Raw genomic sequence first — 14,665 nt, 5'->3', positions numbered from 1 at the left:
ATGAGTTACTGCACCAGGTGACACCAACCCTAGTGATGCCACTGGATGGAACCAGGATGGTTAAAGTAGAAAATGGCACTGTAACAGTGTAGTGTGGAAGGGTTCTAAGTGAGCGTTAGATTGGAGCCTTAAATGCTAAGACACAGAATCATAGAGTTGGAAGAGACCTCTAGGACCATCCAGTCCGACTCCCTGCCATGCAAGAACTCACAATTAAAGCACTCCATGTGACAAATGGCCATCCAGCCTCTGCTTAAATTCCTCCAAAGGAGACTCCACCACTCTTCAAGGCAGCTTGTTCTACTGTTGAGCAACTCTTACTGTCAAGAAATTCCTCCTAATGTTGAAGTGGACTCTTTTTTCACCGTAGCTTCCATCCATTGTTCTGGGTCTTAGTCTCTGGACATCCCCATAGGGAATCATTGGGGAATAACTGCCCATAGGGAATCATTGGGGAACCCTTGCCCATAGGGAATCATTGGGGAATAAGTGCCCATAGGGAATCATTGGGGAACCCTTGCCCATAGAGGATCATTGAGCAATAACTGCCCATAGGGAATAATTGAGGAATAACTGCCCATAGGGAATCATTGGGGATCCGCGGGAGTCGCGTCCAGCAGAGTTGTTCAGGGTAGTCAGGGAGCTAACTCAGCTCCCTCCTGCCCTGAACCAGATCCTTGAACCTTCTAAGGCCTGCTGTGACCAGTTTAACAACTTCTTCGCGGATAAAACCTCTCGGATAAGCGAAGGTCTTAACGCCGGTATTAAAGCAGAACCTAGGGTAGAGGCGTCCAGAGCCTCCGTGGACTCTATTAAACTGGATCAGTTTGAGTTGGTAAATACCGATGATGTGGACAAGATCCTTGGAAGTGTTCGGAAGACAACCTGTTCTCTCGATCCCTGTCCCTCATGGCTAGCGGCTCAGGGGGGACCGGCAGTAACTTTATTGTTACACCGGATTATTAATACATCCTTGAGGGAAGGGCAATTTCCAACTGATTTGAAATTGGCCATTGTAAAACCTTTGTTAAAAAAGCCCTCCCTCGACCCCCTGGTACATAGTAACTATCGGCCAGTCTCGCTGCTGCCATTTTTGGGGAAGGTGATCGAGAGGGCGGTTGCAATCCAGCTTCGATCGATCTTGGATGAAACGGATTATCTGGACCCATTTCAAACTGGCTTTCGGGCAGGTTACGGGGTTGAGACGGACATGGTCACCTTGGTCGATGATCTCCGTCTGGGCATTGACAGGGGAAGCGTGTCCCTGTTGGTGCTCTTGGACATCTCAGCGGCTTTCGATACCATAGACCATGGTATCCTTCTGGAGCGCCTGGCAGAGGTGGGAATCGGGGGCACTGCGCTCCAGTGGTTCCGGTCCTACCTATCTGGGAGGTTCCAGATGGTGCAGCTGGGAGATGAATACTCCGATAAGAGCGCCCTTACAACCGGGGTCCCTCAAGGAGCTATTCTATCTCCCATGCTTTTTAACATTTACATGAAACCGCTGGGAGAGATCATCCGGAGACATGGGGCGCGGGGTTATCAGTACGCTGATGACACCCAAATAATCTTCTCTATGTCTCCAACTGATGCAGTGACCGAGAATGGCGTCTCTCCTCTCGTGGCCTGTCTGAGGTCAGTAATGGGCTGGATGAGGGAAAACCGACTCAGTCTGAATCCAAGGAAAACGGAGGTACTTGTGATAGGTTCCCCTGGTCCAGGAATGGCGGTGGTTCCACCTGTTCTGAACGGGATCACGCTTCCTGTGAAGGACTCCGTGCGCAGTCTGGGGGTGCTTCTTGACTCGTCGCTCCACCTTACAGCTCAGGTGGATGCGACGGTCAGGAGCACCTGTTAACAGCTTCGGCTTATTCGCCAGCTGCGCCCATACCTGGCCCAGAGAGACCTTGAAACGGTAGTACATGCTCTGGTAACCTCTCGATTGGATTTCTGCAACGCGCTCTACATGGGGCAACCCTTGTACCACACCCGGAAGCTACAGATGGTACAGAACATGGCAGCCAGACTGGTCACTGGTACCTCCAGGGCCAGTCGTATTACACCTGTACTTAAAGATCTACACTGGCTGCCCATCCGCTTCCGGGCACAATACAAGGTGTTGGTGATAACCTATAAAGCCCTACATGGCTTGGGCCCAGGATACCTGGAGGACAGCCTCTCCCCATACATTCCGCCCCGCACCCTCATAACATCTGGGCAGCAACTTTTGAGGGTCCCTGGGGCTAGACTGGCCTCCACAACAAGGAGGTCATATACCATCGTCGCCCCGACCCTCTGGAATACGCTGCCCTTAGAGCTCCGCTCAGCCACCTCCCTGGCCCAGTTCAGGAGGGAGCTAAAAACCTTCCTGTTCAGGTTGGCGTTCCCTGAATTAGATCCCAGCTAGTCTCCCCCTACCCTTCGATGGTGATGGCAGCTGGCTGTTGGGGTTTTAATGTTCATGATGTGTTTTAATGTTTATTTTAATATTGTTATTGATATATGTATTTGTATTTTAATGTATTAGCTGTTGTTCACCGCCCTGATCGTTGGAAGGGCGGTATATAAATAAAACTTTATTATTATTATTATATATCCCTTGCCCATAGGGGATCATTGGAGAATAACTGCCCATAGGGAATCATTGGGGATCTCTTGCCCATAGGGAATCATTGGAGAATAATGCCCATAGGGAATCATTGGGGAACCCTTGCCCATAGGGGATCATTGGGGTACTCTTGCCCATAGGGAATCACTGAGGAACACTTGCCCATAGGGAATCATTGGGGAATAATGCCCATAGGGAATCATTGGGGAACCCTTGCCTATAGGGGATCATTGAGGAATAATTGCCCATAGGGAATCATTGGGGAACCCAATCATTGGGGAATAATTGCCCATAGGGAATCATTGGGGAACCCAATCATTGGGGAATAATTGCCCATAGGGAATCATTGGGGAACCCTTGCCTATGGGGGATCATTGGGGAATAACTGCCCATAGGGAATCATTGGGGAACCCTTGCAATTAGGGCATAATTGGGGTACCCTTGTCCATAGGGGATCATTGGGGTACCCTTGCCCATAGGGAATCATTGAGGAACACTTGCCCATAGGGAATCATTGGGGAATAATGCCCATAGGGAATCATTGGGGAACCCTTGCCCATAGGGAATCATTGGGGAATAATGCCCATAGGGAATCATTGGGGAACCCTTGCAATTAGGGCATAATTGGGGTACCCTTGCCCATAGGGAATCATTAGGGAACCCTTGTCCATAGGAGATCATTGGGGAACCCTTTCCTATGGGGAATAATGGCCAAGTAACCCCCTGAATTCTCTATGGGCAAGTATGGCTTGTGTACCTATTTGGCCTTGGTCCTTTGTTTTAGTAGGTCTTAAAAACAAGGCTGCTCCTTCCTCAGTAGGTCAGCCCTTCAAATGCTTCAACAGGGTTTATCAAATCCCCCCTTAGCCTTCTCTTCAACAGGCTAACCAACCAGCCTCTCCGAGTCCCAGGGCCTCATGGTTAATCCCGACCCTTCTTCCCCTCCTGCCTGCCAGGCCTTGGGAAAGGAAGAGGAGGAGAAGGAGAAGGAGGAGGCCTAGTAGACTGGAGGAGGGGGGCGGCCCGCCATTTCGCTCCCGAGTCGTCCTGGCGGGGCTGGCGGGCGGCTCCCTCTTCCGGAGGAAGGCTGGGCCAACAAAATGTCGTCGGGCGGGCTTCCTTTGCTGCTGGTCTTCCTTGTAGTTGTCGTCGTTGTGTTTGGGGCGCCTTCGCTGCTGGCGCTGGCCTCCCTCCCTCAGGACGCCGAGTTCACCTTCCTGCTGCCGGCCGGGCGCCGAGAGTGCTTCTACCAGTTCGCCCCGGCCAACAGCTCCATGGAGGTCGAGTACCAGGTGCGGAGGCACGGAGCCAGGGCTGGCCCTCCTCCTCTCCAGGAGGAACCCCAAAATGTCCTCCTAGTCAGGGCACCAGGCGTCCTCCTTTTCCAGGACAGCGCCCTCCATTCCAGCCTTCTTCTGCTCAGGAGGAATCAGGACTCAGAAGCCTGGGTTTAGGAGGGTTTCCAGCTTTGCTGTTGCTCACGTCCTACATTTTGTCATGATAATCCTACATTTTGTGGTGCCTTGTCCTCCTTTGGGGTGAGGAGGACATCCAGCCCAGTGTGACCAGGCGCCCTCCTTTCCCAGTTCGTGTCCTCCATGTCAGCCTTCTGTCCGGGAGGAGTTCCAAAATGTCCTCCTTTTTCAGCAGGACTAAGAAGCATACCTTTATATCGTTCTTTTTAGCTTTTATTTTAGTCACGCGCTACATTTTTTCACGAAGGTCCTCCATTTTGTGGCGCCTTTTACCTCCCCACAAAGGAGGACAAGGCTGGCTAAAGCCCAGGGTGACTAAAGACCCTCCTTTTCTAGGACATGTCCTCCATAATTGTCCACTATTACCAGGGACAAAATGTAGGACAAAATCGAGACCAAACTGTAGGACAACCGCAGGACAAAACTCAGCCCAAAATGTAGGACGTTGAAGAAAAAGGGAGGACCTTAAATGGCCTACATTTTGGGCTGAGTTTTGTCCTACAGTTTGGTCTTGAATATGTCCTACATTTTGTCCCTGGTAATAGTGGACAATTATGGCAACCCTCAGGAGGAATATCAAAACATCCTCCCTTTTTAGCAGGACTAAGAAGCATGGATTTATATTTCTGGGAGTGTTTTGAGCTTTTGCTTGGGAACGTCGTACGTTTTTCAAGATGGTCCTACATTTTGGGGGGCCTTGTCCTCCTTTGCGGCAAGGACACTGGGTCACACTGTCACTGCCTCCTCCTCTCACACGCTGCTGCTTTATGCCAAGGGTTTTTCTGTTTTGAGGCTCTGGTTTTTCAGCTAAGGTTTTAACCATCCGCTGTTTTGATCTGAGTTCCCCCCACAAACACACACTATTTGTGGTGTAACTTCTTGTTGTCGTCTGCCTTTGTTTCCAACTTCTGGCGACTAAGGCCACTTGACTAAGGCAAGATTTCTTCAGAGGCAGTGCGTCCCTTGCCATCCTGAGGCTGAGAGAGTGTGACTCACCCAAGGATCAACCAGTGGTCTTACATGGCTGAACTGGGAATCGAACCCTGGTCTCCAGAGTCATTGAATCGAACACTGAGACCACTACGCCAGCTCTGTAGTTGCTGTTGTTGTGTGCCTTCAAGTTGTTTCTGACTTAGCCTATCAACAAATTTCTTTAGAGGGGGTTTGCCATTGCCTTCCCCTGAGGCTGAGAGAGTGTGTCTTGAACCAACATCACTCACTGGGTTTACATGGCCGAGCTGGGAATCAAACCCAGGTCTCCATGCAGTCCAACACTCAAGCCACTACACCACACTTTATTGTGTAAGTACAGTAGGTCCTTGGTATCCACTGAGTTTGGTTCTAGGATACCAAAATCCACGAATAAACAAATCACATTGAATTCAGTGGCAGAGGAAGATGGTGTCTCTTTTATAAAATAGCAAAATCATGAGTTGCTTTTTGGAATTTATGGCCTGTTACAGACTGCCCAAATAAAGCTGCTTCAGGTCTCTTTGGAGATATGCTATTTAAATGATGCATGGGTCCTAAGAGTCCGGAGGTCGCGCCAAAGCCACACTCCATTCCTAAGCACTGGAGGGCAGCTTTGGTGCAGCTTCCGGATTCTTAGGATGCATGCATCATTTAAATAGCATACTTCCAAAAAGACCTGAAGCAGCTTTATTTTGACAGTCTGTAACAGGCCTATATATTGTATTTTTGAAAGATTTTCAGGCTGTGGATGATTGAATCCATGGATGCAGAATTTGTGGGTATGGAGGGCTGGCTGTAATTCCTTGAGTGAGAGCCAGTTTGGCATAGTGGTTTGAGTTTTAGACTAGGACCCTGGAGATCGGGGTTCGAATGTCAGCTTGGCTATGGAAACCGACTGGGTGGCCTTGGGCAAGTCACACTCTCTCAGCCTTAGAGGATGGCAGTGGCAAACCCCCTCTGAAGACACTTGCCAAGAAAACCCAGTGATATGTTCACCATTGGGTCACCTAAGTCTGAAACAACTTGAAGGTGCACTACAACAACAACGATTCCTCGAATGACTTCTGGGAGAAAGGGGGATATAAATAAAAGGATTGATTGATTGTTGGAGGGAACCCTTTTTGTAGCAGGACAAGCATATTTCCCTACATGGAGTAGTTCTGTTCTGGAAAGTTTGGGTACGCCATGAGTTTGATTTTCCCCAAACTAGTTGCTGTTACTCTTGCCCAGATGTAGCTTTTCCTTGTCACAGAAAGAATAGCTAGGGAGAAACTGACAAAATAATGAACTATGGCCTGTTACAGACTGCCAAAATAAAGCTGCTTCGGGTCTCTTTGGAGGTATACTGTTTAAATGATGCCTGGGTCCTAAGAGTCCGGAGGTCGCGCCAAAGCCACATTCCATTCCTAAGCACTGGAGTGCAGCTTTGGTGCAGCTTCCGGATTCTTAGGGTGCATGCATCATTTAAACAGCATACCTCCAAAGAGACCCGAAGCAGCTTTATTTTGCCAGTCTGTAACAGGCCTATATTACAACAGTGTCCCAAAGTTTATTTACTACCTACAGTTTCCACAACCTGTATTGCTGTAACCACCAATGTGGTGAATAATTGTTTATGATCTTGTGGCTCCAGAGTCCAGGAGCACCCCCAAGCTACGAACACAGTCCTTTAGGGGAGGTGTGACCCCGTCCAGAACTGGAGAGTTTATCACCATACCCGGATTGGGATTGCCTATAGCGAGTACCTCCGTTTTATTTGGATTCAATTTAAGTCTGTTTTCTCTCATCCAATCCATTACCGACTTCAGACAGTCATTCAGAGGGGAGATGCCATCCTTGGTTACTGAAACAGTCCGAGACATGGAGAAGCAAATTTGGGTGTCATCAGTGTACTGATAACATCCCGCTCCATGTCTCCGGATGATCTCACCCAGCGGCTTCATGTAAATATACGCAATGTGAACAAATAATTTAGAAAGGAAAAGAACTAGAGGAAATTGAAAGTATGAAAGGAATAACTAGCAAAATGTGTAAAATATTAATGGAGAATAAAAGAAAAGAAATAAACCAAAATATTTGGAAAGAGATATGGGAAGAAGAATTAGGATGTAAATTTTGTGAAAATGAATGGAATAAAATTTGGGAACAAATTTGGGAAGAAAGCACGTTCTACTATTGTTTGCTATCTTATCTACCACTTGTGGAAATCATTTTGCCAAAACATTTTGCTATCCGCTGCTTGTGGAAATAAATCATCATACTAGACCTGAGGTTGTTAAGATCGGGGGAACCACAGTGGACACAGTTTGAGATATATAGTTCTCTATAGCGTTTTGTATTGTGCATTCTGTGTTTGTAGCATTACTGCAATGTGATTACTTCCATATAAATATATGGCCATTGTATATATAGTGGAGTTTTGGTTTCATTCCTTTGACACATTTTTATAATATACACTCGTCCTTCCACATTCGCTGAGGTTAGGGACACAGGACCCCCGTGAATGTGGAAAATCTGCAAATAACAAAAACACCATGTTTTTACCTGAAAGACCACCTCTCTAAGAATCTCTAGATCCTCCAGTGCAACTCTGTGGTCAACATCTGCCAGACATTGAACATAGAACTGCACTGGAGGAGCTACAAATGCCTAATGGTGAGTTCTCTCTAGGAATCTCTCTAGGTCCTTCAGTGTGACTTTTGGTTAAAGTTAACCATAGAGTTGTGCTGGGGGAACTAGATATTCCTAGAGAGAGCATACAAATAAAATCCATGAATTATCAAATCTGCAAAAGTCAAAACCTCAAATGTGGAGGGATAGGTGTAGTTCATTATTTTGTCACTTCCTCCCTAGCTGTTCTTTCTGTGTTTTCTGTGAAACCCTCCTGTTGTGCGTTTCCCACTTTTGCTTGTCATGCTTCTTTTCACAGAGGACCTGCTCCTTAGCACAGCACTCCTGTAAGGCAGATTAGTTTGGAAAAGAGGAACTTTTTCTCTGGAGTGTTTCCTAATGCAAGCTCAGATTTGCACCCATTTGGCACTCCTTGCTGTCTTTCCTCCCTCATCAGTTGCTTTTTGTCTCCTTCAGGTTATTGGTGGGGCCGGGCTAGATGTGGATTTCTTCTTGGAAAGCCCTTCAGGCTCATTGCTAATTGATGAATATCGGACATCAGATGGGGTGCACACGTAAGTGGCATGTTTACTTGCTGTTTCACCCAGTCCTGCAGGCAGAGGCAGGTTATTTCATGCAAATGGTTGCACTTACAACACATCTAGAAGGAATCCAGTTCTCTCTCCGCCTTGGGACAGTTAGCTCGGATGATTGTCTTTTGCAACCAGGGGATGTTTACTTTTGCTGTTGATTTTATCTTTGATTGCAATAACATAATGAAGGAGAGGAGAGATTTTTATTTATTTATTTTGGCTTTGTAGCTTTGACTTTTGTGGATTTGATTGTTCATGGATTTCATTAATATGCTCTTTCTAGGAATCTCTGGGTCCTCCAGTACAATACTGTGGTCAACATCCACCAGAAGTCACATTGGAGAATATAGAGATTCTTAGACAGAACACTTCTTCAGGCATTTATAGCTCCTTCACCGAAATCATGTGGTCAACCTATGGCAGATGTTAACCATAGAGTTGTCTTAGAGGACCTAGAAATCCTAGAGAAGTGTTATCCAGCCCCCCCCCCCCCCCAGTCCCAATGAATATGAAGGGCCCACTGTAGTTCTTCAGACAGTGGCTAGCTAACTATGGTATTTCCTACCAGGTTGTGGTGATAGCCAACAATTTGAATAGTTTGGAGAAACGATTAGATAAATTTATGAATGAGAACTCTGTTTATCAATGGCCACCAGTCATGATGGTTCTAAATTAATCTCCAGTTTCAGAAGCAGTATGCCTCTCAGTATGAGTCATTGTGGTGTAGAGGTTTAAGTGTTGGCGTAGGACTCAGGAAGAACAAGATTTCAATCCTTCAGCCACAGAGACACTAGGTGACCTTCGGCAATTCTTACTCTCTCAGCCTCAGAGGAAGTAAATGGCAAACCACTTCCTGTCCAAATCTTGTGATGAACTGTAGCAACTAGGAGGGAGTTGCTATAAAATGAAGTGAACTTGAAAGGCACATAGCAACAGAGGTATCTCAATACTAGATGCTGTGGAACATGTGTAGGAAAGTGCATTTGCACCTGTGTTCTGCAGACATGTCAGACCATGGTGTGAAAGAATACTGGCCTGGATGAGATTTTGGTCTGATCCAGCAAGACTCCTATATTTCAGTATCCCCCTGTGTGTGTATATATGTACTTTTAAGTTGCCCGTTGACTTATGGCAACCCTGTGAATTTCATAGGATTTTCTTAAGGAATATTCAAGTGGTTTTGCCAGTTCCTTCATTTGAAATAGAGCATACAGCACCTGGTATTCATTGGTAGTCTCCATTGTTAAATTTGCTGATACACAGAACTAAGTAATGCATTAAAAGTCCTGCTGGAAATGAGCCACATTGATTGGGATGAACAAAAATGTGTCTTACCATTAAATGAGCTAGAATCAGAAGCTGAAGTAAGTGTGATCTTTAGATGAGTTAAGGAGAATAGACACATTTTTCACCTATTCTCTGAAGCAATAGAAACTGGAATGAGATTTATATGTCTTGTGCACATGTGCTGTTTTAGTATATATGAACTTTGGCTTGCCCAGCTGAAATGGAAATATGCTTTTTTTTGTTATGAAAATCTTGGCTCAGGCTCTCTACTACTTTCTTTTCTTTGTCTGCAGCGTTGAACCCATAGAGAGTGGAGATTACAAACTGTGCTTTGACAACTCCTTCAGTACCATCTCAGAGAAGTTAGTGTTCTTTGAACTAATCTTCGATAGCCCCCAGGATGATGAAGATTTGAATCAATGGGCGGAAGTGGCCGAACCAGACGAAATGCTTGACATTAAGATAGAAGATATTAAGGTGGGCAAAGAGGAAAGGGAACATGATTACCGCAAAGTGTAGAGAACCAGATATTTTAGACCCCAACAGAAACTTTGCACTGGGGTGGCATCATAAGACAGAGTAATGGAGAGTTTTCAAGATTGGGACTTAGAAACACAGTGCAAGTTCAGGAACCATATGTTGCTCTCTGTGGCTCCATGACTGGAGCTGGGAAAGGAAGAATGGGGAGAGCTGCTTGGATGAAACGGCCAAGCTAAAGTCAGAATTGGTCCCATCTGCCTCTGCTTTCCCCACTTCAGCTCAGAGCCTCCATGCCCCACCATGCTTTCCATGTGCTCACAGGGGCAGAGCTGTTGCCACTGCAGTGAAGAGTTGCTCCAGGAGAAGGCTATAAAAGAGAATCTGCTTTTACTTTTAATTAATGTTTTAGTTTGATGGCCAAGTAGCTGCTTGGTCCTCATTTAATTTACTACTGGTCTTTCAAAAAATAGGTACTCCCCAATAAAACCCAAGGTCTGTGCTGAACTCTAAGCAATATAACAAATGCCTTGAAGAGGTTAAGAGCTGACTGCTGCTTTCTTCTTTTTTATTTACTTGAGTTATATCATGCCTTTTTTCCAAAAATGGGACTCAAGGAGGCTCACAGTAAACCTGATTCTTTAAAAAATATGTTTAAAACATGAAATGTTCAAATAGGAAAACCCAACAAAATTTTAAAAAATCAAAATTTAAAAAAACAGTAAAGAAAATACAGTGCCTACCTGGTAAAAAGTTCCTTCCAGTTGACAAAAACTTGGCTACATAAAAGGGCTCCTTTTGCTTCTCAGAGTCTCTCCCTTGCCCCATATTTTTGCAGTGGGATTTGACTATCAAAGTCCAGAACGGGCTGATAGCCAAGACCCTCTGAACAAGCAAGATATTTAATTTTGAAACCAGCTTTTGATGTTTGTTAATTGGGGGAATAATAATGCAGACGGTTTTGAAAGTAAAGGAGTTTTGTGAAGAAGAAAAAGTTGAGAGAAGCGAGAAATTTGGACAGTGAAAAGAGGTGGTGGTGGGAGATTGTGATTCAAATTAATCCCAATGTAGTAAAGATGTAGGGAAGCAAGTGATGCCATTATAGAGGAGACTTTTGCAAATGAATGTCTCCTGGATACAGGGACTTCCCATCTTATGGCATGAGATGTAGTATTAAGAAATCAAGATAGTGTGCCTTTCTCTTCTGAGCTCATTTCCCAGTGACAATGGAACTGATTTTTTTATCCTTTTTGAACAGCAATAGTTACCATCAGGCCTCTTTCCTGTTTAAGAATAATAATAATAATATAGTTTATTTATATTTTCCCACCTCTCCCAGATGGATCAAGGCAGGATTACAGCTCACTAAAATTCACATAAAAACACATCAATAAAATAAAGTAACAATTAATATTAAAACTAGCTCAATTATCAGGTGGAAATGCGATAGAGTTATACAACGGTCAGGAGGATGGGAGATCTCTTATATAAGGTCAGGTGGATAAGCTCGCTTGAAGAGATCTGTCTTAAGTGCCCTCTTCAATACCTCCAAGGAGGCAAGAAGACGGATCTCCTCCAGAAGACTATTCCACAATTTCGGAGCAGCTACAGTAAAGGCTCTTTGGGAAGTTGATGTGAGCCTAGTTGATTGATGTTCTAATACATTCTTCCCAGTTATTCTTGAGAGTGCAGAGCGGATTATGTAAGGAGAGGCATTCCCGCAAGTAACTTGGGCCCAAGCCATGTAGGGCTTTAAAGGTAATAACCAACACCTTGTATTGTGCCCAGAAGCTAATTGGCAGCCAGTGAAGAGATTTTAAAACAGGTGTAACATGGTCAAACCTGGATAAGCTGGTGACCAGTCTGGCTGCCGCGTTTTGAATCAATTTATAACTAGGAAAGGATACAAGTGGTGTCTCTCTCTTTCCTATGATCCCTTGATTCCTCTGGGTTTGCCCATCATCAGGATGAATCGCACATCAAAGCCAATAATCTCTGTACTACCTTTTTTTCTGGTCACTATAGGAATCTATTGAAACCATGAAGAGCCACCTTGAGCGGAGTATCCAAATGCAGGCATTGCTACGTGCCTTTGAAGCACGGGACCGCAATTTGCAGGAGAACAACCTGACCCGGGTCAACTTCTGGTCAGCTGTCAACCTCAGTGTGCTGGTGGTGGTATCCTTCCTCCAGGTGTATATGTTGAAAAGCCTTTTTGAAGACAAGAGGAGAGTCTGGACGTAACAGAAAGAGAAACTGACTACCCCACCCCATTGGTAGCTGTGGGATCCAAGACCAGTGCCAGCACTCATATTACCAAAGCTTAGTACTGCCAGAATTCACCACCAATTCAATTTTGAGTTCTCTGCAGAAGGGGTTCAAGGATTATGGGCAGGATAAGGGCAGGAATTGGAATGGGGGCATGTAACATCCACACATGGAGCAGTGGCTGTGGCAAAGGGCAAAACAGGAGCATGTGGAAATTGTTAAAAGGACAAGTAGGAGTAGAGGAGACAGATCTGTTGGGTGAGAGCAGACCTGAATAAGAACACCAGGCAACTTCAGTGCCCCCTCTGCTTCAGTAGCTCTTCTGTTGACAACAAAGGATGCAGGGTGTCCTGAAATACTATAGCTTGCAAGGGGTTTGTCCGTTGGCCTTAATCCTGGATATTCTGCATCAGACTGGATCCATGTGTGCCTTAACCAGAGGTGCTAGCCTGATTGGAAGTAGGTGTGCCCCTACTCTTCTGTAGTGAAAACGTTCTTAGCCCTTCCTCTGTTTTGAATTTCCTCGCCCAAAAATGCGTCACAGTATTTCAAAACATTAAGAATCTCCCTGGCTAGCTTTGATGATCTTTGCCCTCCATGATTGTCTGCCATTCCTTTCTAGGCATGGATACACAAGGAATATGTGCAATTGCTGAAGAGATTGTTGAAAAAGCTTTAGTTCCAGCAGTCTGGTAAGGATGAGGTGGAAAGGGCTGCTGGTAGTCTCATTTGGATTACCCACCTCCCCTCCCTTGGTCCAGAATTCTTACGTATGAATTCTTACATACATTATTCACATATGAAATGTGAAACATTTCTTTCCCTGGAAGGGGAAAAACCCATTGCATTTCAAAATTACCTGTTTAGGTGTCTTCAGATATTAGAATTCAGTAACAAATAGCCTCTCTTGGATTTATTTGGAACTGATATTCATAGTTTATGAGTTACTAATGCAATCTGAGTCCATACTGTTTTTTGTCCTCAGGTTGATACTACAGTACTTGCAATTTTTTAGCTGGTCCTCGGATATGAGGTCCCTTTCACATGACCATTGTAGTACTATGGTTCCTCTTTAATTGCCATGGCAACATTCCGTATAATGATGGGATTTGTAGTTTGGCCAATTCTCTGCCCAAGAATTCTAAATGCCCCTCCCTCAACTGCAGTTCCCACAATTCCTTTGGACAAAACCATGACCATTGAAGTGAAATCATAGTGCTATAACTGTACAGTATGAAAGGGGCTAGAGATATTTCAGTTGTGTGATGTGTGCATATATTTCTATGAAGGTAGCAGATCCCAATCTTTATATATAATAACCAGGAGAGATCTGTGTTGGGTAACAGTGGGTGAGACGCCAAATCCTTCCAATCTGCTGCTACCTGTGTTATTCTTTAGACCCTCCATGATCCTTTACCCACTAGCTAGGCTCCAGTTCAGGAAATAAACTGGGCTAGAAGAGCAAGTGTAAGAGGAGTGGCGGTGAGGGTGAGGAGGATTATGAACAAAGCAAGAATTTAGCAGCCCCTTCACATTTGGCACTGCATCCCTGCCCTGACTTTACACAATGTTAGGGTGAGATTCCTTATAGCTTGAGCCTTGGCTCTTTCATCTCATTGGCAATGATTTGAATGGTCAAGAGCAATTGATGTCTTGCCCCAACAGCCATATTCTAATGCGGAGTTAATTTCACTTTCTCCTACATATGATAAGTGTATGATAAAACTTACTTGAATATAGCAATATGTAAGGCCTAGGCTGGTTTTTCATGGTACTATGCCTTGAGCAGGACAGGTTCCTAGCGGTTTTGGAAGCTGCATCCAAAGGCGGGTGATGGTAGGAAAATAATACATGCTGAAATATTTTAGGCTTTTTTGGGCTTCCTCATCTTACAGAACAACTGACATAGTGTTAACGAAAGAGACTGACAACATTGACTCCTTTGAATGTCAGTGTTTCTGGTTCAATAAATTGTCTTTTGAATTAGATCTGTTACTGGTCTTGGATGGTATTAAATAGTGTTAACATACCCTTCCCTTCTGTAGAAGTTCTAGTGTACATGGATGGGAAAAGAGCAGCCTATGCAGGATGACCAGATGTCCTCCTTTTCCAGGACATGTCCTCCATTTCAACTTTCCACCTAGGAGGAATTTCAAGCTGTCCTCCATTTTGAGCATGACCAAGAAGCATGAATTTATATTTATATTAGTGTTTTTAGCTTTTATTTGGTAGCACCCAACATTTTTCTTCAATGTAGCATTTTGCAGTGCCTTATTCTCTTTTATGGTTATGACATCTTGTCACCCGGATCCCCCACAAAAACGGAGGGCCAACTGTACTTTGTCCTTCCTGTGTATGCCTTTATAGGATTTTCT

General features: G+C 44.9%; 1 protein-coding gene across 1 annotated transcript; it reads left to right on the top strand.

Annotated features, from left to right (window-relative positions):
* Positions 1 to 3,699: 3,699 nt before the first annotated feature.
* Positions 3,700 to 14,278, top strand: LOC149323522 (transmembrane emp24 domain-containing protein 1-like). Its single transcript, XM_089489126.1, has 4 exons — positions 3,700 to 3,900; positions 8,143 to 8,240; positions 9,839 to 10,022; positions 12,048 to 14,278. Exons 1-4 carry the CDS (start codon positions 3,709 to 3,711, stop codon positions 12,264 to 12,266), a joined length of 693 nt encoding a protein of 230 aa, XP_089345252.1. The 5' UTR covers positions 3,700 to 3,708; the 3' UTR covers positions 12,267 to 14,278.
* The last annotated feature ends 387 nt before the right edge of the window (positions 14,279 to 14,665 follow it).

The sequence above is a fragment of the Sceloporus occidentalis genome, unplaced genomic scaffold, assembly GCF_023333645.1.
Source record: "Sceloporus occidentalis isolate IW3139 unplaced genomic scaffold, rSceOcc1.0.p SCAF_1, whole genome shotgun sequence".
Taxonomy (NCBI): domain Eukaryota; kingdom Metazoa; phylum Chordata; class Lepidosauria; order Squamata; family Phrynosomatidae; genus Sceloporus; species Sceloporus occidentalis.
The sequence above is the reverse complement of the archived record's forward strand: the minus strand, read 5'-3'. Positions and strand labels throughout refer to the sequence as shown.

What these genes read in the sequence shown, in the direction of transcription:
- LOC149323522 (XM_089489126.1), top strand. Translation starts at nt 3,709, where the DNA reads ATGTCGTCGGGCGGGCTTCCTTTGCTGCTGGTCTTCCTTGTAGTTGTC. An exon ending in CCATGGAGGTCGAGTACCAG is followed by an intron (nt 3,901 to 8,142) that starts GTGCGGAGGCAC and finishes TGTCTCCTTCAG; the next exon opens with GTTATTGGTGGGGCCGGGCT. An exon ending in ACATCAGATGGGGTGCACAC is followed by an intron (nt 8,241 to 9,838) that starts GTAAGTGGCATG and finishes CTTTGTCTGCAG; the next exon opens with CGTTGAACCCATAGAGAGTG.